This window comes from Odocoileus virginianus, chromosome 30 (assembly GCF_023699985.2).
Source record: "Odocoileus virginianus isolate 20LAN1187 ecotype Illinois chromosome 30, Ovbor_1.2, whole genome shotgun sequence".
Lineage (NCBI taxonomy): Eukaryota > Metazoa > Chordata > Mammalia > Artiodactyla > Cervidae > Odocoileus > Odocoileus virginianus.
Genome location: NC_069703.1, coordinates 37,544,400 through 37,571,041, shown reverse-complemented (window position 1 = coordinate 37,571,041; position 26,642 = coordinate 37,544,400). Strand labels below are relative to the sequence as shown.

Genomic DNA, 26,642 nt, shown 5'->3' with positions numbered 1-26,642 from the left:
TGGAGCTACATGCATTCTTTTGGGAAATTCAAATTCAACAACTGCACCAGTGAGTAATAAATATCATGTGAGAAGATCACATGATACACCCAGATACACCTGGCAATGGAGCCAGAATACCACCATTCTCTCTTACAAGGACTCTGGGCCTTACACAGCCACATCATGCTGCAGATGACAAGGAGATTCCCATTTTATCCTAGACTGCAGCTGCTTTCCATGTGGCCCCCAGGTGAAGAGACTACATTTGCTGAACAGAGACCAGCCCACTCTGGGTATCTCTGCCAGTCCAGGTCTCCCCAACACACAAGGGGCAGTCACTACCATGGTTACTATGAAGCTTCTAGAGCAGCAGCTATTAACCAGGGCTACAGATCAGAGTTTTCTGTGAAGCTTCACAAATGCCTGGGCCTGTCCCTAGAGATTTCAACTTAGTGGGTCCAGAAAGCCTTGGGCTCTCTCCCCTCGAATCCCCTAAGATCCCTGGATGATTCCAGTATGTGCATATTGGACTGCACATGCACACTGAGATGCATAGCTTGAGTGACCTTAGTCTTAATTTCTTAACCAGGGATTGGACCCAGGCCACAGCAGTGAAAGCGCCAAGTCCTCATCACTGGACCGCCAGGAAATTCCCCAGTTCTAATATATATTACTAGCTGAGAACCAGTGATCTAGAGAAACACGCCCAATAAAACGTTCTGTGTTATATAACTATTAAGTACTTCAAATATGCCTAGAGTGACTGAGGAACTGAATTATTTTTATTTACTTTTAATTAAATTCAAATAACCACACGTAGCTGGTGGCTATCATACTGGACTGCAGTTTTAGAACACTCACAAATCATCTGCACTTCTCCCTGTTCAACAACAGCTCCAAACTTCCCACCTACTGCATCATGTACTGTATCAAACGAAAAGAGCAAAGAACATAGTAAATTGATAGACTTGAGTTCAAAACCTAACTATCACTGTTTGACCCTGAACACATCAGTTCTTTATCTAAAATGCACATAACACACTTCACACAGTGCCTGGTACTTAAAACACCGAATGAATAGTAGCTATTATCATTAATGATAAATAGTGCTTCTGCCTGGCTCTAAAGTCTGCCACAGTGTGCTCCGGTTCTTCACATTTTTCAGCCTCATGCCAAACTTTCCACTGTTCAGCTCCATGCAACTGTATCCTGCCCCACCTTCCTGCCCACAATGGCTTCCACCAGCAGAAACTCAACCCTTCAACATGAAGCCACTTCCCAGTTCTTTAGCACATTCTGCTCTTTCACATTTCTAAAGGTCCTGCTGTAAAACCAGTCACAAGCACAAGTTGAGCACTTAGTCGTCCAGCTAACCGACTGCACCTCTCAAGGCTAAGTTCTTGGAAGTCAGAGACCAGGTATTTTATTTCAAAGTCCCCCCCAAGACCCCATCTGCAGAACTAGGGTTCGGGAACTTCAATGTGCCAGGTTGTCTTACTTTAGGAAGCGGTAGAGGATACCACGGGTGGAAAGCCTAGATTAAACCATCGAGTCAAAGGATCAGGGGCACTGCTAAACCCTAAACTAGGTTACGACTCTGAGGGCAGAAGAAAATAGGGATGGGACTGAAAAAGCAGAAGGGAGGGTAGAACAAGCAGTCAAAGAATGAGCACACTTCTGAGGAGAATCGTGGGTGCTACCCTACAACCAGAGAGGTCATCAAACTACACAGGTGTCCACAAACACACTGCTTAAAAAACAAAAAGGCTAAAGGCAGCTTACTTTTTCCTCTCTCATATCAGGGGGACTGCACTCCCAATTAAGGACAGTTACTAACGTAGGGGCTAGTTAATAAAGGGTTCAAGGATTCTTCCATTAAGAAGAAATTCCTTGCAGACCAAAAATAAATGCAAGTTAAAGAAATTCTTAGTCTTAAAAAAAATGAAATGAAGACTTTTTCCTGGACATGAGATTTCTGACCCCCTCCCTTCAAGAGAATACACAGCTTAGCAAACTAAAATGTATTCAGTTCAATCAGATTACTTTGGTCTCATGTGAAAGTTCAACATCTGCTCATATTAGGAGGGGAGGTGGGCAGGGACTGAACTCACACTTCTGACATTTAAAACCATTGTGAAAGATCTGTAACTTGCAGTTATAGATGAAATGTCATCTTCCAATCTTTTGTAACAGAGAAGGGGGCCTTAAATCTTCACTAATCGGTTTTATTGCAAAGTAGCAATTGTAGACCAGAAAAAAATCCCACTACATGCAAGACAGAAAAACCAGTATCAGCAGTCTGCAGGCACCCAGGAAGAGGCAGAGGATGGGAAATACCAAAGAGCCAGAGGTTCCACTCTGGGAGAGACAGAGAGGAAATCCTTTCAATGGGAAACCACGGGGGTAGATTACTGTGATTACACTTCAAAAGCAAAGGCTCTGCCACAAAGACACATAATTGAGAGGAAAATGCTGCCCCCTTGATCAGGGAAGTCGGGGCCCCCTGCTATATACTCTACTGCATTCATAAAAATAAAAATAAAACAGAGGAAAAGAGCCATAAGAAAACCCCCATCTCCATTCACCACTTATCTCTTTCCAGATCACTGGACGTGTTACAAACTGCCTGCCAAATGAAATGCATCAAAAGATGCTGTTTAGGGGCATCAAAAGAAAAAGGATGCCTGGCAGGCTGGACCCTTTGAATATATTCAGAACAAACAACTTAGACTCACCACTTGCATAGAGTCCCCCTCCTCTAAGCAAATGGAATTAAAACCCCACCAGATCAGAGGGCTAATGGAATCCCTTACAGCTTCTTATTGCACCAAGGGAAGCCATAACCACCTAAGGGGTAGCTGAGATATAACACACTTGACTTCCAAATTCTCCAACTTGTGATCACGACTGGTTCAGAAGCCAGCAGATAGGGCAGGACCAAGGACCCAACTACCAAGCAAAAGATATACAATTCATCAAAACGCACCACACCACATGGCAGGGGCAACAGGAAAGAGAAACTTCTTAATTTTCTTGAAATAAAAGCTCCACTGAGAAAAGCTCCAGGTTTCAGTCCCAATCCAAAGCTGCAGAAAGAAGTGACCAGGCAGCAAACCAAAGGAGCCAGACTTGGTACCCAAGGACCAGCAAAAACATGATCAGAGAGGGATGGGCCGGGGGCTGCCCCAAATGCGTCCATCAGCAAGCAGAAGTCTTGACTGCCACTCGTCCTGTCATCCTAAATGCCAACTAGTTGGGGCCGGAAGAAACCTAGAATATCATTTCTTACTCCTTGTGCTTTCAAATTTATTCCTGGCCAGATTTGTTGTATGACTTTTAATAATAACAATAAAAAAAAAAGCATCCCTGGCTCTTTAACAGAAAGAACCCCCTAATTGATTCCCACAGTAATTAACCTGCATTTTACCTCAGAGAGCGGTAGTTAAGGAAGTCGGCACTGCTATTTATAACTCATCTCAAATTGAGGGCAGACTGCCTAAAATCTAACACATCCCAGCTGTACTCCTGTTTGAACTGGGGCCAAGGGAATTTTTTAAAGCAATCTTGGCACCGAATGAATGACACCAACAGTATGAGCGCGCGAGCGGTTGTGTTGTGGTGACGTAGCGCTGGAGGTGGAATGGGAGGGGGCCAGTGTACTGTGATCCCTCTCGTGCACGCCTGCTGCTCGCCGAGTCCCAGTACAGTAAGCTGGGAACCGCCCACTGAGAGCCAAACACAGGAAAAGGCTTTTCCTGTGGAACGCCTTGAAGTGAGAAACACATGGCTAATCTGCATAAACGCGAAGCCATACCGCCCCTGCCAGGAAGGTTAGTGCTCGTAATCTCTGGCCATGAAGCTGGCTGCCTGGGAGGACTTGGACTGGCGCCTGATAACCCAGAAAGAGCCGAGAGAACAGATGGGTAAGGACCCCGGCAGAAAACAGCCCCAGGTCACGTGACGCGCCACATGGCCCCGCCAGCACAAACTATTGTCTGGCTGCGGTGCTCCATACAAAGGCACCCGGCCTCAGCTTCCTGTGATTATAGGGACGGGCGGCAGCTGTTGATCCAGTTCCCGTGTGGGACCCTCCCCTACTGAGCAGCATTCCAGGCAGGGACAAGTAAAAAAAGTTAAGGGCTCCCGGCTTCCCCGCAAGCTCCACGTGGTCCCACTCATATCTAAGGAAGGACAGAGTAGACTTCCATAAACAGAACCGCCCTTTGCACCCCGAGCCACACGAGCTGCCCAGCATAAATCACTCTTGCTGTGCTCCCCTCCCCGGCCACACAGACATCTGTACCCTCACCCACTCATCTCTCACTCCTCCAGCACACTCCAAGGCTTTGAGGACTGGCCTAGGAGCCCAACCCCCATCACAGATAAATTGCCCAGAAACCTGCTTATTTAGTTCCATCCCAGATCCTGCCTCTGACAATAAGGAGATTCCTTCCTTTTCGTTTTGTCTTGCAGTTAAGCAGTCATTTCCCCACCGATAATGTGACCCAGGGCAGTAAGAGATTCTTTACTTCCTATCTGGTCTCACCAGAGGCATTCACTGATGATTTCCTGAATCTAAATTGATAGTGAAAATCTCTCATCAAATCTACCCATACCTGACCCAGGAAAGCAACCCATTCAGCCTATATGTCTTATCATTCATAACCTGAGAATCACACCCCCTTTTTCTACTTCACAAGAGACTGAAAATTCTTTCATTTTAGTTCTAATTCATTCAAGTTCTCAACAAACTGGTCATACGCCTGTGGTGAAAGAGGAATTACCTACACTAGTTTACAACTACCACTCCAAAGAGACAGTTAAAAAATTCTTTCAAAGTTCTGTACACGTTCACACTGACTACAAATAAAAAATCCAAAGTCAAATGAAAAGTTCTACCTACCCCCATTCTGTTTACTGAAGTGATTCCTGAAGATCAGGGCACATTCCTCTTTGCAGCCTTAAGTAAGAGCTCATTTCAAAGACATCGCCTGAAGCATCAACCTCATGGAACCCCTAGGAGGGGCTGCAACCAGAAAACAGACTCAGGACCTTCCAATCCACACTGTCTCGAAAATGACAAGAGAACAAGAAAGGATGCCTGGCTTGTCCAGGCTCAGAGGCTATTGAGCTCCATCCTTCCAAACCAGAAGATCAGGGGAGGGAAAAAAAAAACTCACTAAAGGTAGAAAAAAGAGACCAGAGGAGGAAAGTCATTGAATCTTCAGATTATGAGAGCCAACTGTAATAACCACCTCACAGCTGTCCATCCAAAAGAGGCATATGACAGAAAAACCACAACCAGGTGGCTGATACATCTTTATTTCTTCATTGGTTTCTGAAAGGGCCTTCAAATAAAGCAGCTAGAGCATCAAAGTAATAAACTCCCCAACAAATGATAAAAGTTCTTCTCATTCAGAGCACTTTCATTAGCCACCTTTCACAGAGAAAGTGGTCTTCCAAAAATGATGATCACTTTTTTGAAAGACCAAACTTATCAAACCAAGTTCTCCCAATTTCCAATGAATTACAAAAACCTCTATGAAAGACACACATCTTCTTGAGAAAGGTACTATTAAAACATAGGGATAAAATATATAAAACAGTGAGGCCCCAAGACAAGACTTCCCCGACGGCTCAGTGGTAAAGAATCCACCTCCAACGCAAGAGACACAGGAGTTACGCGTCTGATCCCTGGGTTGGGTCGGGAAGGTCCCTGGGAGGAGGAAATGGCAACCCACTCCAGTGTCCTCACCTGGAAAATCCCACGGACAGAAGAGCCTGGTGGGCTACAATCCACAGGGTCACAGAGAGTCAGACACAACTGAGCACGGAGGCGCACAAGGCCCCGAGACAACAACTGAACAAGAACGGAATGGTGAAGAGAGCACACCAGATTGAGAGAACGACTGGGTTTCCACCCCAGCTCTCTGACCAACTGGGGACACAGGGCAGGTCCTAACCAGGTTGTGCCTTAACCTCCTCAGCTACATACTAGAATCCTTCCCTCCAGATTCTGAACCAGCAGCTCTGGGACAGGGCCAGGAAATCTCCTCAGGCGATTCTCAGGTCCAGTCTGGGAGCATTTGGGCTCCATGGCCTCCCTCCAAATCTCCTCCCATCTCCAGCACAGAGCGACTCGAGAACTCAGATGCACGTTTGGTTTCCTTAACCAAACAATGGTCTGAAGAGGGCAGTGCCCGGCCAATAGAGCAAAACCAGGAATGGAACTCAGATTCCCAAGTAAGCAGCACTCTCAAAGCTAAGATTTCCCCAAATTCTTATACTCAATCCCTGACTGTCTTGTCCACCTAAGCACCTATTACTAATAATTACTGTAAGCTTTATTTATTTATCCTGTTCACTGTCTATACCCTACAGTAGAACATAAGCTCTGGGAAGGAACATAAGACACCTGTATGTAAAACACACTTACCCACTTTAAGAGGAAAAGAAAGGAGACTGTGAAAGAGAAGGTGGGATTCTGTAGGTCCTGGCAATTCCTACCAGCGTTCATGTCGAGAGGAACTGCTTTGGCTAAACATGGTCAGTCCTAAGAGCTCTGCCTCCAACTTCTCTGTCCTTCAGTTTCTACATCAACAGAATAGAGATGACAGTGGTAGCACCCTCAGGGTTGAATGAAATAAGTTAATGTGTTAAAACAAAACAACACAAGACACTGTTCTTTAAACCAGCTGGACATGCTCCAGCCTCAGAGTCTTTCTACTCACTGATCTCTCCACTTGGAATACTCTTTCTCCTTCCAGGTATTACGTGAGCTCTCTCACGTAAAATATCACTTCAAACTGACCTCCCCTGGTGCGTCTATTTAAAATTGCAATCCAGCACACTTCTCGCAGCTGACCCGATTAACTTTGCTCCTGAGCACATATCACTAAGCATACTATATGCTAAAGTTTACTTATCTTGTTTAACGTCTATAACCTAGACTACAATATATAAGCTACAAGACAGAATACAAAGCATGTGTCTGTTTAAATGATTGCTCTATCCTCCAGAACTTAAAATATTAGCTATTATCATCCTACACAAATCCCAAATTTCTAGCAATAAAGCTTAGAAACCAGAATAGTTAAGGTCCGGTCCCACAGACTCAAGACCAGAAACCCAAAGTGGTCAACTAGAAGTTAACAAATCACTTCCCTCTCTACACCTTCAACAGGAGAAAAAGCAGAATGGAGCTGAAAGCAGTTTCAAAATACCTACTTAAAAAACAGAAGCACACAAGCCGGACACCAGAGAGTTGGCCCGTCCAGTTCCCAAGCTCCGCCTACTTTCAGTGTTCTTCCCAAGGAATTTGCTCAATAGCTCCTTCCAAGAATCCTGACAGTAAAGTCCAGCAGTGTTCAACCAGGACAATACGAGCCCCTGAGAAGTGTTTGGAAACAAATGTATGAAAAGTGCCTTTTTGGTTATCACAGCGGTTCTGTAGTGTTACTGGCATGTGTTACCTGGGGAGCAGGATGCCAAATGTCCTGCAATGCATAGCCACACAAAGAAGAGCCTCTCAGAAGCAATGGACTCTAGCCCATTACAAGCTGAATCTGAGATGGAGAATTTCCTGTAACACTTGACTCGGGAGCAGTGGAGGGAAAGGGAATCAGAACTGACTGGTACCCATCCCAAGTACAAAGTCACCCACTAGCCAAGATAATCATACATTAAATATTTACTTTATGAAATAGCTGGAAGATAATTTATTGAAGGTGGTACTTTCCCAGTGTGTTAATCACAATTATATAGTTATTTGTGGTTATTTACATATATACATCTTTTCCTATTAGAAAGTACTCCATGGCATTAGAATCCTGGTGCCTGAGACACTGTAGGAGCTCATTAAATATTTGCTGCATTACTGTAAGCAACTGCCGAATGGCAGGTAGATACAGGTTTTTCAAAAAAAGTTTTGCCACAAGACTTCTTACGCTGGCAAGTCCCAACTATCGAATGCTTTAAATTAGACAATATTTCAGTAACAGGACTGGACCATTAAATTAGCTTAAAAAAGTTCTTATCCTGAAAATTCTTGAGAAATGAAGCATGATCAAAGCCTAAGAAATCTTGATGATATACAAGGAAGACAGATTGGTGTACTGTATCCCTAGTACATGCTTAATAATTAAAAACTTAATGTACAGATCTTGCTACCCACACTAAGTGTTATGGGTTGACATCAGAAAAAATGTATTTCCTCCTGCAAGCCATCCCTTGGTGCTTCCACTCAGGAAAGGACCTTAGTGTGGATGGACCACAAGCCCAAACAAGAGGGGCAATTTTTTAAGATATTTTCTTCCCTACCTATTTGTCATTCATCGTGAATTGATACGGTACACTTAAGGAGAGACAAGGGTCACATAACCTTACAAACAGAGCTTTACCCAGGAGAGTAACTATCAACTTTTCAGTAAGGACAACACTTCTAAATCACACCTAGTTCTTTTAACCTGGTTTCTAAAATACTACTCTTTCTTCCATGCATTAAATTGCTCTGCGGGTAACTGCTCAAAAACAAAGAAAAAAGGCAAAAACTGCTCTTAACCAAGAAACTTTAAGGCCTCCTTGCCTTCTCTTTTAAAAAGCTCTCTTCCCTTCTCCCTATCCCCCATTCCTTTTTATCTCCAAAGTTGGACTGATCTGGCATGGGTCATATAAAAAGATCCTAAACTTCTCTGAGTGCACAGTTCTACATTCTGCCAGTTTTTCCTTCTTTACTAAAAAAGGTATCTGTGATACATCACTTAGCTGTAGGAATGTGACTTACATGCACATGTAGGGGGTTTCTGTTTGTCATCACGCTTTGACTGTCATCAATCCAAACAAGTACTATATTCTTGATAAAGATACTGAGAAAAGGCAGCCATATCACTATTTCATTAATTCACAGGGCTGCCTTGGACCACTCTCCAAAAATGCCAGCCTTTCCCTTGGTCCCCCTAAGTCCACTGGGGCTATAACAGATACAATAAAACTAGTTAAAGAATGGCTGAAGGAACAGCCAACATTACTAAGATTATGCTGTTGTTTAGTCGCCCAATCGTGTCTGACACTTTACAACCCCATGGACTGCAGCACACCAGTCCCTGTCCCTCACCATCTCCCAAAGTTTGCCCAAGTTCATGTCCATTGCATCAGTGATGCCATCCACCCATCTCATCCTCTGAGATGCTTCCAAATCAGGCTTTTTAAAGGTCATTAGTTCTCCAAATGAAAAGCCATAGAGTCCTTCCTATAGATTCTCCAATTCTCTCTCTTCTGAGCTCCAAAAGTACCTGGGTACCAACCTCCTCTACACCACTGTCCACACAAATGTGTACAGAAGAGCCTAGCTTCATTATCATTTATACCAGAAATATATGAGAACAGACCAAAGATACCAGCTGTCTTTCTTGCTATCTCTGGCCAGTATAATCAAATTGGGATGGATATTTGGCATGCTAAGCTATGGAAATCTAGCTAATATCCATCCGTACCCCCCACCCCCTAGTCTGTTTTGGCTCACAGACTCTTTTGAGACTGTCTTATTCAAGGCACACAGAATTTCCCTTTGGTAAATGTGTCTGGGTGGGTGAACACAGCTATCTCAATCTCATTTTATTTTAACCCAAAATACCATAATGAGACCACATATTGGTCACTTGAGGTTTTATGTAGGGGTTTTAAAGAAGCCAATTCAAAGCTGCATTGGGAAAGCAAAAGATTGAAATCACAGACCAGAAAGAAAAACAAACATGTTACAAATCTGTCCTAGACCAACAGAACCCCCAAAACAGACTAAGGAGGGCTGAGAAACCATCTCCAGACCAAAGGAAATAAAGTGGGAAAGGAGAAGAGGCAGAGATCACCTAGGAAACTCTGGTTTATTAGTTAATTAGACAAAGGCACATCCTGCCTCTAGTTAGCCAGGCCATTCCAACAGAGGTGAGCAGATACCAGGAATCTTCACTGAAACGATGTTGACCTGAAAGTGGTATAAATTGCCTCTCCAGTTCTTTTAAGACGTTTTACCAGCTCTGATGTGTTAAAGCTACTGATGTCTCCATGTGCTCTGCATTCTACTAACAGAGTTAGACACCAAAGGAGAGAATGAAAAAGCAAGAAAGCAAGAACAGAGAGAAAATAAAGCTAAATGGCAGAGAGATGACACAGTGAATCCAGAACACAGAAACACACACAGAGCACATGACTCCCTACCAGAGTATTCATCTGTCCATACAAACATCAACTCACAGATCAAACTGCCAACATATTGCCTCTTGGAAGCCTCTGCCTTCATCGCAGCCGGGTCACAGTGATCAGTTTCCCTACTCAGGCAGGAGGGACAAGAGGTCTGGTACAGGAAACTTATTTTTAATGGGAAGGATTCAGAAACCACATAGGGTTTTCAGAAAGCCCACATGAACTAGAACACTGGCTCTCCATTTGGTCTTTCCATTTTTTTTTTTTTTGGTCTTTCCAGTATTAATGTTTATTGTCTAACCATTTCTGTCACCTCCATTTCTATGCCAACCACAATCCTCAAGACATACAACAAGGGACAGGTCTTGGCTCAAATGTCCATTACTCAAAGAGACCTCATCCACTTCAGAGACGGGGTAACTTGTCAGGAGTCTTCTTAGAGGATTTATTTACTAGGACTTCACAACAAGTGACACAAGGAAAGGAAAAACAACAAAATGCAAGATGGCTACTGGAGCAATGGGGCGGATGAGAGACAGAGGGATGTTATTAAGAATGATCTACTCAGAGACCACCAGATTCCCAGATCAGCTGGCCATCAACAAGCTGAAAGGATATCACAGCATCTAATTAAGGCTCACATACTAGCCTCTGAGTAGCATTTTAAGAATCAGTTTTCAGGCAGTTTCCTTAACTGGTCATACTTGGAGACCACCATAGGTCACCATCCTAAATTGAGCTTTTCCACCTTCACCAAACAACCAGACCACAGGTTCAGATTATCCTCATGCTACGCCACCAAAGAGCTAGAAGAGAAAGAAATGGAAGTCAAGGAGTCTCCAGGTCCTATAAACAGAGTTTGACATTACTGCATAGTAGAAAATATACTATGTATATCAAAAGTATTTTCTTAAAAAAAAAAAAGTATTTCCTTTCTTCTCCCCCAACTCCAAGCACTTTTAAACTTTTCTCTAACCAATAACATACTTTGAACATAATGTGAGGGCAATTACACCTGAAACATTTTAGCCTTTTGGTACAATTTGGAAGAAGCCCCTCAGGTAACTCAGATATACTCTGTAGCCTAGATGAGCATAAACCCAGTAACTCTCAAGCTTGAGTGTGCACTGCAGTGGCCTGAAGGTCTTACTGAAACACACTGCCACAGCTTCAGATTCAGCAGGTCTGGATGAGTCTTTGCACTTCTAAACAGAACCCAGGCAGTGCTGGGTGATGACGAATGGTTAGGGATGACACTGAGAACCACCGCACTAATGCACCTCTCAAACTAGAGCAGATGCTTAACAAAATCTGTTGGGGTTTTGTTGTTTTAGCATTAATACAACTCAAATGTAGCTAAATACTACGGGACAGCTTTGAATTCAGCAAAGACTAATGCTGTGTTTAAGCACTCAATTCTATCCCTTTCTCAAGCAGAGGCCTCTACCAACTAGGAGTTGGGTTCGAATTTCAGTTGATAAAAAATAACACTTTCATATGTTATTTGACATTGACTACAGTTGCAAGGTAGGTAGTTTTCCTCCTTACACAGTTGAGGATACAGATTCAGAGAAGTTAAGTGACTTGTGTAAAGTCACACAGCCTAAGGAACTTTAAACCTCAATTTCAGAACTGACTAACATGAAACTGTGTGAGGCACTTAACCTTTATGTGTTCACTCTCTTGAAGTGGAAAATTAAGACAAAAATCTTCATCTCTCCAGAGAGTCCTCCAACTTCTAGAAAGTAAAATCACTCGGCAAATATTTTCATAATGCAAGTTTTGTTCACTTAGATCAAAGTGAAGGGTTCTATCTTTGAGTCTGAATCCTACCTCCACCCCCACTGTCAAAGAGAACAGGGCCTCAGGACCAAATGCTGCCAATTCTTACCACTGGTATCATACAGCCATTCATCAGAAACCTAAGTAAAAATCTAAATGGAAGAGATGGATGGGACAGAAATCTTGGCATAATGTCAACTGTAACTAAAGGCTTTTCAGTCTTTCACCCCATTTAAGAGTTCTAGACTATTGCAAAAATAATGTTCCAACAAGCTCCAGTGCTTGAATAATTTTGGATAAGCAAACTTAGTATTTTATAATGTTGCATAGCTCTGGAGAATCAGACAAACCTAGATTCAAATCTGAACTCTACCTTTTACTAGTTTTTTTGCCCTAGGGCAAATTTCTCATTCTTACTCTACTTCCTTGCCTGTAAAGTGGGAGGAGTTAACACTAGAACCCGCCTCTCAGGGTTTTGAAGATTAAATGCAGAAATTCATGGAGAGACACAAGCATAGCACTTGGCATATAGTAAGTACTCAAATACACGGTAATTGTCATTAATGGTCACCTCTGACATGCCATCAGTTGAAAACAGGGACCTCAGTGAGGTCCCTGGCCTATCCCTGGCCCAGGACAAAGTTGTGGACACATTACCTATAGAACTGATCCCCAAGTCTTTTATACTATCTTTGGCAGCCCAGATTCCTAAACAAATAAAAAAGTTAGAAGTCTAGAAACAAAAGGCAGGCTAATGCTCATGAAACTCCATCACTTTGTGGCCAGAACAGAATCCTGTCCAAACTGCAAGAGAGAATGCCATCTGTATTCACCAGAGAAGATGTTGTAACAAACAGTAACCTATTTCCAGCATTTCTGCTCAGGTGACTTCTTAACAGCAGAAAGCAGTAATAAGGTCTACCCAAGAGACAGGCGAAATCACTGGGCAAGAAGAGCCCAAAGACATATCTGTTTCCTCTAAAAGGAAGCACCCAGCACGATGTAGCCTTTAATCATCTACCACGTGGCTGAACTCACACTCTTCTTAAAGTCAAAGTACACCAGGCACCAGTCAGTTGAGAATAAACAGCTGGATCCAGATGCACTCATGCAAGATGTGACCTCAAGGAAAACAGGAGGCAAAATAAAAAACACTCAGCACACTGCAAATGGGTTTTCAAATGACTGGTATCACACCAGTCCCTAATCTCCCCTGCTGCTGTCATGCTGGTGCTAGATCTTGAAGGGGGAGTTCCTTTTAACAGAGATATCTATAAACAAGCAAGCTGAAAGCTAACAAGTTTAAGAGCGAAACACATACAAAATTCTTGGCTGCTGGTGATGAGCCACAAAAAAAATCATGAATGCACCAGTGCCAAGGGAAGAGGAAGTCTAATATCTAACACTGCAGACTTGGGAACCCAGAAGCTATGAAGCCATAAGGAAGCCCAAATGCAAAAAAGGGGGGAAAAAAAGCACATGGCACATTTCCTCTTCATATCCAAGCAGCAACTCTGGGCCTGAAGAGCACATAGCCCAGTGCCCAAAAGCCCCTTAGTATTTCATATCAACATTAACTTCCTGGAGGGCGACAAAAATCTGTCCTGGATTACTGAGTGATTTCTAACATGTACCATAACCAACACTAAGTCAACATTTCAGGGATCAAATTTCCTACTCGGCTGCATGTTGGAATGCATTCTTGGCATCAGACTTCTTCCCACTGCAGTCCACCCTTAGAAAATGCAGATGCCACTGGGAAATAAAGATTCAACCTGTCCCAAGACCATCTTCTAGTATGCACAAATGACTAACAAAAATAAACAAAAGTTCACTCAGGTGTCCCTTCAAATTCAATAAAAACTAGTGGCATCCACTTAAACAGGGAGAAGAGTGAGTTCAGGGAAGAATACTCATATGACAGTTAAGTAAACACTCACCCAAACTTGGATTCGTCTAAAACCTAGATTGACTGAGGAGTTCATCTCAGCCCCTACAAACCTGCTGCTGAACCACTGTGCCCACTTCCGAGTTGCTGGAAACTCACTTTTGCAAAATGCCAGAGTGGCCAGGAAAAGGTGGTGCAAGAGATATTTCCAAACTAGAATCTGTATTCAAAACTCCATACACCTCTACATGGGAACAGCGTAACCCACCCTCCTCCTCTAGGTGGAGGGCACTGGACCCTCCAAGCACCTTCAGCTGTTAAGCATCACTTAGAGCCCTTTGAGAAGTGCCAAAAACTGCTTGTGATCCAATCACACATGGACCAGCAGGTAAAGAGAAACCAAAATCACTACATTAAAGAGGCTCCTATAAGGAATAAGCATGTGTTTGCAGCATTTAGGAGCTTCTTGGCCACAGTCAGTCTAGTCAAAAACAATATAAAGGCCATTTCTGTGAACAGATGGGCAAACTGCGTATGCCCAACATCCCTCAATACAAGGTCTGATCCAAACAACTCAGCGTGAGCATGGCTCCCAAATCTTCAAAAGCAGCAGCAGTCTAAGATCCAGACAGGTACCTCATGGCTTCTGTTTTAAGAAAGGTCAATTAGCTCTGCCAAAAAAGAAAAAACTCAGGCTCTCTAACCAAAGTTGAACCACTGACACTGAAGCGTCCAGGGCACACAACTCTGAAGGTGACACAACCTTCCAAACCCAAAATTACTACAAAAGAGGCCCTGAACTGGCCAAGAACTTGGCAGGTTGTACTAAAGGCCCCACGTAACCACAGGAACCACTAAGACCCTGAAACCACTCTCTTTCATGGAATTGGTTACAGTCCAAATTCCCAAAGTCACCAGAATGAGACAACTACAGGTCTGGGGATGGATGTGTAATTAATTTGGATTCTGCAAAGCCCGTGAAACTCAGAGTAGCACTATGAAAAAGCAAATTAGTAACTTTCCCCCTTTGGGACATGTAACTTCACAAATCACTGCCTCTGAAAAGTTGTCCCAGGTTTACCCTGCCCAAATCTGATCGCTCCTTATTCCCAGATTCCTTCAGGCCATACATACGCTTAGTTTGGTCTACATCCATTTATGAAACCTTGCTCTGCAAGTTTTCCAAATGTGTGCACATAAGCATGCTTCCCAAGAAAACTAAATTCCTCTGAAGCAGATATTACCTCTATCTCTCAAGTCTCTCCCTAGTATCTAGTAGGTATGTTCACACAGAGCTACTTCCCACTCTCATCTGAAACTCCAGAGCTCCCTGAGCTAGAAATCCAGCTCTCAGCAACAAACTTGAAGTTCTAAGACCCTCCCTACCACCATACTGGGAAAGGCCTGGATAACCAATGTCAGTGTCAACCCGAGTTTTTGTATCTTGTTTTAAAACAAGCTGATAGTCTTTGGTAAGTGAGCTGAACCTAACTAAAAATTATGGTCAGAGCCATAATTACATTCATACTCCCCACTATTGATACTATGCTGAGTCAAAAAGGCACTTCCAGGAATCTGGTCTAAAAAACACTTCTTGCGAAGAAAACCGGCGTGAAGAGTTAGTGGATTACGTTTGAAAAGGAACTCTGAGAAAGTAAATCCAGTCATCTCCCAAGACCACCAGGGGAGAGTACAATCAGAGGACAGTTCAAACAATTCTAAAGCACTTCCTCCTCCATAAAGAGGATGTTTCACTAAAAGAACCCAGACACGTGTTTAATCCTAAAACGGCAATTTTAAAAAGAAAAATTAATCTACCCACATAACCCTTCAGGCAGGATTTGGTGAGTCCCCAAACACTGTACTGAAACCTCAGGTACTAATTTTCATATATGAATAAGCGATGCACAGAAGTCCAGTAAAAACTACATAAATAAAACCAGCCCTTGGAGTGGGCTTATAATCCTGAGAGCCAAAGCACAACAGAGGCTTGGGACAGAAACACTGAAGTTGCAGTATCTTTTTTTCTCTTTATAGTATTCTAAAAACGCGAACCCCAACCCTAAAAACATCTCACCAAACTACAAAACCTTTCTGAAAGAATAAGACTTTAAATTTAAAACTCACAGTCTCAAACAAAGCTTTAGAAGCACACTTAATTCACTGACTGAGACTTAGGTCCTTCTTTCCAAACTTCTGTTTATTTTCACTCTGAAACTGCAATCGATTTTAAACAGGGTTCCACGTGTCCTGAACTTAACACGGAGCCAGGACAAGGGAGGCTTCTCTTCCATGGCATCATCTTTTCACTTCAAATTCTAGATCATCTCTTATCTCCACGCTCCCTGCCCTCACCTCCACCCCCCACATCACTCTCTCTTCCCTATCCCCAGGTCTTTTTCTTCAATGTTATTTTATTCCACCACGTGAAAAGAAACTGGCATTATCTTTGCTTGAAAACTGTTTATTAATTTGCCTGTCAAACATTCTATAGAGCCGTTTACATCTTCCTACAGAAACCTCCTGGGTACATATTGACAGCTCAGCAAGTATTTACACAAAGCTCTGAAACATTTGGTTCCTTCAGAAAGAAGAAGCTGCTGCGTCAAGCAGAGAATTCTCAAACACCTTTCCCTCATTCACAAAGGGAAGCTTCCTTCTAGCACCCCTCTAATATGCCTAAATTACACTTTTTAACTACTAAACCAAGAAGAGAAAGACTGGAAATTCAGGGGCACTGGAGAACACCTGAAAGAACAGCATTTGCAGAACCGATTGCAAACCATACCACACAGTTTAAAAACAACAACAACACCAGGGGTATGAGAAAAAGCAATGCACCTACGAAGCTGACCCTGAAACACTTAAGCTTTTCCTGTTCCTGTCTCAGGAACTTTTACTCCTCTCTCAGCAAAACTTACAGGGCAAGTTCAGGCACTCAGATTACAACCAACTGCCCAAACCAGACCTAGACCTGCCCAAACACCAGAAGAAGCTGGAGAGCTTAATGCTACCTCTCCCCACCTTCCTACCCTGCCCCAGAAAAGAAACGGTGTTAACATTCAATTTATGAACATCCACTCCTCACCCCTTTCCTAATCTACCTCCAAAATCCTCTCGTGGAGATTCTGAAAGAACTATTTTTCAAGTCTTGCCTAATGAAGTCTGCCTAATTTTTTCAATTACAACTTAGTGTTTTAATACCACAAGCCAGGTGGAATGACTAATAACAAACAGATTAACAGACTCAAAGCAAAGGAGTCTGACAGGGCCTTTTCTGCGAAGGGCCACAGACACAGTGGTACCCAACTATTTAGAGCTTGATTCTGTAAATCCTCAAGAGAAAACAGCCTCGAGTTCCATGAGCCCAGGGGAAGAAAGATGGTCTCCAGATCCCTATCAAAAAAGGTACAGAAGAGGCTGCCCTCCTAACAAGCCAGGTATGGAAGCACAGACAGATCCGTAGCATCAGAGAGGAAGGTCATGCAGTCCGAGGGAGAGAAAATGAACAGAGAAGGCAAATGCCCCGCCCAAAGTCACACAGCTTAATCCAGAGCTGCATATGGAGCCAAAGCTCCTCTTCTTGAGTCCTCTGCTCATGATCCCTCACTACTGTGCCACACGCAATTCGATGTACAACAGTAATGATAATGACCAATCTAACCAGGGAAAAACTCAAGAGATTTAAAAAGCAAAGGGAATTTAGGACTCCATATCAGAAATCAAGGTATCACTCCAGCTCACTGGCAGAAAGAATTGTTCAGTGCCAATTTATTCTGAATACCGTATTTGCATGCTTCAGATCCTTCTAGAATTTTGGGATTTGTAGCCAATCAATACAACTTTTTGAGGGACGGGGATGGGAAAAGCCCCTGACCATTACTTTGTTAGCTGATTCCCACATTTCAAAAAAGGTTCACTAACTTTGTAAAAGGCCTTCTAGAGACATCACACCCTACAGGAGTTAATCTAACATATGAATGTTTAATGCAATCCAGGACATCTTGTTACAGCAGGTGCCACTTGTCATGGTAACTCTGTGTCACACAAAGGAAGGAACCTTAAAAAGTCCCCACAGGGCCCAATACAAAGAAGCCAGCCTTGGTCCTGACAGCTTTCTCTCTTCTCTCACCATCAACCCCACTTTATCACCCCCAGTTCTCTCGTGGAGAGCAGAGACACATGAAGCCCCTACAACTAAGTGCTGTCTCAATGTGGTTACCCTGATCCCTCCTACTTGAGAGAGCTCCAAGAGTCCTGTGTTTCAGCCAGCCCAGAATTTCTGCCAGTAGGCATTCCCATAATAAGCCTAGGATTCCTGTGTTTGTTTCCCAGGAGTCGGAAGTATCATTTGATATTTCCATAGCAGGAACTAACAGCCAAGCTTCCACAATCAAATTCACTTTGATCCTGGACTACATATTCTATTGGCTTTTTTTTTTACTTTGATGAGCTGGTACTACTCTCAAGGTACTATAGCTAAAAGCATCCCAAGTAAAAAGCTTTATGTGATGTTCAGTCACATAGGTGACTAAAAAGTATTTCATTACTAGCAGGATACAACTCTTTGAGATACAATTTTACTTATGGATGGGCATAAAGGAAAAGTTGGTTTGCTGGGATCTTTCCAGCTCCTGTAAAAAAGACATAGCCACAATATACACACTTATCTAATCTTTCTTTCATAAAGGCAGAGTCAAAGGAGAGCATTACTATCTTAGATGTGTTAATCAAGCATCTACAAAAAAAGTGTTAATTCAAGACTGAGGGAAAGAAAAGAACAGAGCAATATCTTATTAATTAAGAATGTTAAGAATAGGCCATCATGGTCTGACAAGAAATTTATCCTTAAGTAGCAAAAAGGAATTCAGTATGAAACCCATCCACCTACAACCTTCATCTAGATGACATATCTAAAGCAACCTACAAAACTGGAAGCTGCACTGTCTCTCCTAAGAGTGAATGCTCTCCAGCCCATGGCTGTGGGTCTCGGGAATAGGCAAATGAACTGAAATCCAACAGGAATCTATGTTGTGTGAAGTGCTAAGCCTGGTCATGTTAAAAGGGAGTCAGAAAATTTGCCTAAAGGCAGCATAGACAAGCTTCTAAACAAGGACTGTATCTACTTTCCCACCTCTTTACCCAGTATAGAACACAGTACCAAGAACATAGAGAATGCTCAAATATTTGTTTAATGACTGAAAAGCAGAAAATGCTTTACAGTAAACATTAATTTAAAAAAAAATTTTGCCTGAATATCCCCAAACTTAAAGAATTCAAATTGATTTTTGTTTTTAAATGAGCCTTGACTTACCCCAAATTTTTCCCCCAATGGTTTAAGAAAGGCAAATTTCTCAGCCCTCTTTCCCCCTCCTCCACAAATAAATGGGGAATGAGGGAAAAGAGATATAAACTATAGAATGATCCAGAGACAAGAGGATGTTCTAAAACAAAATTTATCCTCCAAACACTAGGAATCCAATTTAAAATTCTCATATTTCTTGCCCAGATATAGGACATCATGGAAGACATGGAGTCAAGGCACAGACCTCTAAACCTGCTATCTGATACAACTACTTTAAAAAATCCCAGGTCCAAGTAACAGTGGAAAAGCAGTTCTAGGATGGGGAGAGAATATATATATATATATATATAAAATTATGCCGCTTAAGTGAACAAAATGTGAACAAGATCTCACAGGACAAAGGTATAACTGGGCACTGCTGAGAGAAGGGCAGACATGAAAAAGGATCGAGCCTTTTTCCCTTGCTTTGAAAAGATAAGATGACTCCATAGAATACCCAATATTCCTGACCAAAGCATTGAAGACAGAACACAATGAAAGAAGAGCAAAATGAAGCAGAATGCACAAAAACATACCTAAAAGTTGTAATTTCTAAGCAAATCTTAAGTATCATTGCAGGTCATATTTTTATTATCTTGGAAGACAGAAATAAATGGAACTTAAAATGCAGAGAAAAAAAAAAAAAAACTGACCTGTATTTCAAAGCTGTAAAATGATGACAAAAGAGAAAACTGGGTTTTTTTAATATTCCAGTAATAAATGATAAATTTCACCAAACCAAGCCTTTAAGAAACAGTCCCTCTCAAGATCATGAAAGATGTCCTTCCCTTTAAATTGAGCTGCTCTCCCAAAGTTTAATTAACAAAAGAAAGTGTTAACAAGATTCAACATGTAAACAAAGAATGTCGCCAGCCTTCCTTAGAACACTTAAATGTGAAATTCTCAGAAAGCCTCCAGTTCTCAAAGTTTTCTCTTAACCCCTCTGATAAAGATCCCACATTTGCCACTCAATAAGTAGCTCAGTAAAATAATTTCAATTCTGCAAAGCGAACAGGGTCAAAATTACTCAAGACAAACGCATCTTCAGAGCCATCAAAGAAGTCATTTATACCATCAGGAAAGTCACAAAACCAAAACAAACAGCAAACCCATTGTAGAGAAAAACTCAGCTACTGTTCGCATAACACAGAATCTATTTCAGGCTGCATAAAACGTAACAAGCAAAATAAATCCAAGGTACAAGCAAAATGCCACTGCCTCCTCTTTTGTTCCGGGCACAATGTAACAAGGGCAGCCTGTCTGGGGCTCTGCTCCTGCTGATACAGTATTGCTGCTTAAACCTCCCTCCTCAAGGTCACAGCCAATTTCAGCTCTGGAATAAAAGGCAGATAGTGGCAGCGATGGTTTGGGTTATCACTGGCAGAAAAGCAGAGTGTAAAAGTTTATGAGCTCATCAGGATTGTTGTACCATTACATCAGAGGCAATTATAAATGGCCAAGAGCAGGAGATGGGGAGCCAATCAGATCACAGATAGGATGTCAACCTAAGACCAACTGTCTCCTGGCTTTGACAGAAGGATTTTACCTCCATAATTCAAATCCCAAACCAAAGCAATCTGCACTTACTACTCCAATCACTCAGCTGTTTACCAGCACTTCCAGGGAGAAGCCCAGGCCACTGGGCCGACGGAGACTAAGACAGGAGACGACCCGGGCTGCCCAGGGTGAACCGAAGCCGGCCTCTAGCTGCTCCCAAGCAGGCCCCTGCCCTCCCTCGAGGTCCCCCCGAGCCCGAGGGGCCCCCTCCTTGAAAGCACAGATGGGGACCGGCCTAGAGGAAGGTAGGGAGGGCAGAGAGGAGCGGCAGGTGAGCAAAGAACTGTTCACTCAACTCCCGACCTCCAAGCGCTGCCTACACCCCTAACCTGAGCCCCCAACACCCCCTCACCCCGGGCCGGGCCCTTTTCCCGCACACCCGGCTCCGCACCCCTCTGAAGACCCCCCGGAGCTGGAAGGGACCAGGGGAGGAGGAAGAGGGGAGCAGACACCTCAGGGAAAGCCCCACACAAAGGCTGAAGGAGGGAAAGAGAGGAAGGCAGACGGGCAGCCATTTTAAGAGAGAAAGAGCGAGACAATGGCAGCTCCCCAGCAGTGGGGGCCCCAGACTGGGGGTAGCCCACGGCCGTGGCCCGCTCCCCGCCGCCGCCACCCACTCCCAGGACCCCCCCCCCACCCCACTCGCCACAGCCCCCCCACCCCACTCAGCCGTGTTACCTGCGGGGTCCGGGCGAGCGGCTGCCCCCCGCCGCCGCTGCTCCCAGGGCTCATGGGCGCGTGGTGGCTCCTTTGTTGGGCCCCTCCCGAGGCGGCCGCGGCCGCCGCCGCCGCAGCAGCAGCAGCCCCCCAGCACTGCGAGGCCATGTCCGCCGGGCCCTTGCCGGCGCCCCCGTCCTGGGGTCCGCCACCGTAGTCGCCCCCGGGGTAGCCCTGGTAGCCCCGGGCCGAGCTGGGCGACGTGAGCAGTTGGTTGAGGGTGGGGGTGGCGGTGGGCTGGGGGGTTCCCCCTGCGGCCGCTGAGGGGCCGCCTCCCCCCATGGCCCCGAAGCGCTGCTGAGCGAAGGACGAAGACGACGAGGAGGCGGAGGCGCTGGAGGAGGGAGGCGGCTTGGAGCCGGCAGCCGCCGCCGCCGCCGCCGCGCCGGAGCCCGGAGTGCCACCTCTCGGGGAGCTCAGCGCGTAGGCCTGGGGGGGCGGGGGGTAGGCGCTGCGGTTGGGGTAGTAGGAGTTGTACTGGTGGTTGGGGAAGCCGTGGTCGTGCGAGTTCTGCTGGGGCCCCGCGTAGGGCTCCAGGCCCCCGCCGCCGCCGCCGCTCTGCAGCGCTGCCAGGCCAGGGCTTTGTTGTCCGCCATGTTGTTGGTGGAAGACGGCGGCCGCGGCGGCGGCGACGGCAGACGGGCTCCGGCCGTAGGGTTGCCCGAAGCCGTAGGCTGGGGGCGGCAAGGCGGCCGCGGCTGAGTGAGGAGGCGCCCCCACCCCGTCGCTGCTGCCGCCGCCACCGCCGCCGGGCGGCTCCGTGAGGTTATTGTTCAGGGCGGGCCTAGGGCCCGCGTTCCCGTTCGAGTTCTTCAGGTCCGGCTCCGCGCCGGGCCCGCCGGCTCCGCCGCCGCCGCCACCCCCATTGCTCTCGGCCCCGTCCTGCAGCTCCTTTCCCAGTGGCTGCGGCGGCCCCACGGCGGGGCCCTCGCTTTCCTGCCCGGCGGCTGCCTTCATTTCCCCGCGCTCCGCCGCCGCCGCCTCGCCCCCCGCCTCCTCCCGCTGCTGCTGCTGCTGCTGCTCCGCTTTCTTCAGCTCCGAGGGCGGCGGCGGCGGGTTGCCCAGGCTGCTGGCGGCGGCGGGGGCGACCTGCGCGGCCATGATCCCCGCTGTCTCGTCCGCGGAGAGACCCGGCCCTGTCCTCGTCTTCTCTCACCCCCCTCCCACCCCACCCCGCCCCGGGGCCGAGTCCCCCCGGGCTTCCCTCCCCACCCGCCCGGGCGGGCCTCGCGGGGCTCCGCGGCTTTTGCGCTGCGCTCGCTCGCTCGCTCGCTCCTCTCCCCCCCGCCCCGCCGGCTCAGGCTCCGGGCTGGCGGCGGCGGCGGAGGAGGAGGAGGCGGCGGCGGCGGCCGAGGCGCCGGCGGCTCAGCTGCTCCCGGCTCTGTAAGCTCGGGACCCGGCTCTCCCGGCTCATTCCCCCCCAAGCCCTTGCCTGGGAATGAGGGGGGCGGTGGAGGCTCCGCTCCCCAGGGCCTGGCCCCGCTGTGACTCTCCGCTTTCTGCTGCCGGAGAAAGGAGGGAGGGAGGGAGGGGAGGGAGGGAGGCGAGGGGGAGGGGGCGGGGAGGGAGGGAGGGAGCGGGGGGAGGGGGACCCGGGACGGGCGGGCTGGAGGGCGCGCGGCAGCAGCCCGGGCGCCGGCAGGCAGAGTCGGAGCGTGGGCCGGGCCGGGCGCCCTGCCTCCCCTCCCCGGCCGCGGCGCCGGGCCGAGGCTGCTGCGCGGCGGCGGGCGGGCGAGCGGGCGGGCGGCCGGACTGAGCGGCTAGAGCGCCCCACTCTCCTCCGAGTCCCCCTCACTCCGACACGAGGCTCAGCACTGCCATTTTACCCAGCGCCGTCGCGGCCGCCTGGCAAACCCGGAACGGAGCGCGGAGCGGGGCGCAGGCCGTGGAACGGACTCGCTCCCTTCCCCTCACAAAGGAGGAGGGGAGAGAACCAGCCGCGGCGGCGGCGGCGGCGGCGGCGGCAGGCGCTCTGCCGCTCTCGCTCGGCAGCGCCGCCGCCGAAGGCTTCGGGGAAAACCCGGCCCGGAGCTCGCGCCTCTCCGGAGCCTGCGTGCCGCCTCCCTCCTGGCCTCCCTATCCAGGTCGGTCCCCTCCGCGCCGCGGGCAGCGTGAACTTTACTCGCGGCTGCAAAATTGGCCTGAGACCGCGGCCGCCTCGGCCCAGGCCTGACCCCCCACCCCACCCCCCTGGCAGCGGGCCTGGTCTCTTGGCCGCTACTTAGTATGTCCGCGGCACTTTTCCTTCTTCAAAGCCTTTTGCAGACCTGCTCCAAAGACCCAGCTGAGCTTTACGTAGTATCCTCTTTGCTAGCTGCATGGAATGACAGATCACTGTTTCAGACTGTCCGTTTTCCCACTCTCTCTGCCCTCATTAGCCGGTCCTCACAGGCCCTAGGGGCATGAAGTCCCTGATCCCCATTTTACAGAGTCATAAGACAGCGTAGGGGACGGGCCTGTCACTTAGCCTATCACTTACAAAGACGAGGGCAGTGGAGGGTGACTTTAAAAAGTAGTAGAGTACCCAATGCTGCCCCTGTCTACTTAGCATTAGAAATAATGGTAATAAAAAGAAAAGTGGTCAAGTGGTGCCATATACAACAGTGGGATCAGAACATCAGAATGGGTCTGAGATCAAAACTGGTCATCTCAACTGATATGGTCACCCCTGAAGATATTTAGGGGACATATGACAGCCTTCTTGCAGGAAGACACAAGCCCCACCTTTGCCCACAATGACCAAGGGCCCCAGTCTCCAAAGACTACCTGTAAGTAAGACTGTAACAGACCACAGAAGAGACTCCAGGGACTGGTGGAACCTGAGTGTTCAAAGGAACCACTGCCGAACAGGGATGACCAAATAGAGGGAACTATTTTCTCCTTAAAAAGAGAAAAGGTGCAGTCTAACACCTCACTCAGAAAATAGATGCAACCTAAATTTGTTTTTCTATCCTTCACTGTAAGGAATCATTAAATTTTACTGTTACATTCTAAGAGATGCTGAGTGAACTGGAGGTATACACAGAAAATTCTAGATTCACAGGCTCCACCTCAGCAGCAGCCTTGTCCACCTCTGACTGACTTAGAATACTCTGACATGACAGGCTACACAGGCCAGAGGGGATACCAGCTCCTCACCAAGCCCAGGGCTGCCTTGAGAGATGCTAGGTCAGCTAGTCATTAGACACCAGGGCTTCATCCCCGCTTAAATGTTGTAAATAGACACTTCATGGCCACAGAACCATTACCTTAGAATTTCCAGATTCCGCAGGGCCCTGGAGTTTTTTGGCTGTGCCACTCACTGATCACTGAATAATTCCCCAAACCTGAGCTCATTCTTAACCCCCAGAAAACCTAAGATCATCTTACACTAAAAAGGCACAAACTTATGACTCTTAAGAGTGGTGTTTTCTTCCCCTCAAGCCAAGAACCAAACCAGCCTACTAGGATCTAATTGACTGGAATGGACCAGTGCCCTCCTTTCATTCACAGTCCTCAGGGGCAACAACTCTCCTGGTGCATCAGGTCCTAGAAACCAAATTATAGGCTGCCTCAGAAATGGAGCTTGGCTATTTAATCAACTGCCTCTGAGCTGGCAAACAGTCCTGAGTCCTGCACACAAATGAAGAATTTTTTACATGCAATTACCCTGCCATTTCCCTCAGAGCTGGAGTGTAATGAGAAACCTGAAGCCCAGTGAAAATCTGGAAGCCAGAATGAATTTGTCCCCAGAGGAAGCCCTGATCCCCCTTCTTCAATGGCTGTGAAATTTGGTCAGTGACAAAATCCCTTTCTGACACGTGGGCACGCTGTTTTGAAAACAGCCACCATCTTTATCTAGCAATAAAGTGCACAAAAATCTATCCACTTGGGTTGGAGGAGGTAATGTAGGATTTCTCCTTTCCCACCTTTTTTTTTTTAATTTCAAATCCTTTAGGATCCTCTCCACGGCTACCTCTAGAGCCCACATCACTGTCCCAGGGACAGCCGAGTGGACGGGAACTTTCTTAGAAACTGGCCCGTCAGCTTTCCCTAGGGGCAATGGCAGCGGGAAAGGGGGGAGGGGAGGAATTGGGCACGTGGCTGGCCCGAGCTCCGAGACCCGGGTTTGGGACTGAGGGTCCTCCCGTTGGTGGAGTTTTCTCCCCCACGGCCCCTGCCTTTTAACCCCACACCCAGGCAGCTCAGGAATCCCGGCGCAGATTGGAGAACTAGGACTAGGACAGCGCTACCCGCACGAAAGCTCCAGTGCCACCAACAGCCTGATGGCAAATATGGACTGAATCGTTGACATGGAAACCGGACTAAAGTCTCGCCCGCTCCCTCACGAGAGAGTTCTTATCGCCGTCCCCGACCGCACGGCACTTAGCAAACGTGGACTGGATCTCCGGCCCGGAGGATCAGGCGGAGTTTTCTGCGCTCAGCCTTAACTCCCGCGGCTGCCGCAGCCAAGGAAGGGGGGAAGGGCTGCCAGGACAAACCGACTGAAAATGGCAGAGGATGTGCTCTCATTTAATCTGGCTGCATGATGTGCATGGATTGGGCCTGAGAATAAGGGAGCAACCTATTAAAATCCACGCAGTCAACTGCAAAATGTGGAACCCAGGCCTGGAGGGTTTGCTGAGAGATGGAAACGTTTGCAAGGTGGACAGCCTTTCCTTTCTGGCTATTTGCTTCCCCTAAGTGTCCGAAATACAAAATTCCATAAACAAAAGATCGGGCCCGGCTCCCTCTTTTCTCCACTTTTTTTTTTTTTTTTTTAAGGAAAACGTTTATGTCCAGGGACCCAAGTGAGGGTTTGCCTAGGTTCTGGCGGGGAAATCTGGTGGAGCGCCGGGTGGTGGCCCCGCACGCGTCTCAGCCGCGGCGAAGCAAGCAGACACCCAGCAGAGCTCTCCCGAGTGAGAACTGGAGCTGCGAGTTTGAGCAAAAGGGCAACTATGTCAGTTGACGGAAGCCAGAAGCAGAGCTCAAAGCCTGGCGTGGATTTCCGTCTGGAGCTGTCTGTTTCTTAAAGTTTGTAACTCCGTGTTCTGAAACAGCCCCAGCGGAGGCTTTGGGAGCAGTGTGAAAGTCTAGCACTACCATCTGACAGCAAGCTGCAAAACTTTGGGCTGCATATTAAGCGAGGAAAGTGGATTGAAGCAAGAGTCAAGGCAATTCATTATATTGCCG

The 26,642-nt window shown here is 46.7% G+C and overlaps 1 protein-coding gene across 5 annotated transcripts in view; it reads right to left on the bottom strand.

The window, feature by feature from the left end:
* ARID1A (AT-rich interaction domain 1A) overlaps positions 1-22,634 on the bottom strand; it is a 68,428-nt gene extending 45,794 nt beyond the window's left edge. For 4 of the 5 annotated variants that reach the window (XM_070458981.1, XM_070458982.1, XM_020909187.2 and 1 more), the window contains exon 1: positions 21,429-22,633. In XM_070458981.1, the coding sequence (XP_070315082.1) occupies positions 21,429-22,568 (1,140 nt within the window). In that variant the 5' untranslated portion in view covers positions 22,569-22,633. Of the gene's footprint in view, positions 1-21,428 lie in introns of all 5 variants that reach the window. The other variant, XM_070458983.1, reaches the window with a different exon arrangement.
* Positions 22,635-26,642: the final 4,008 nt, after the last annotated feature.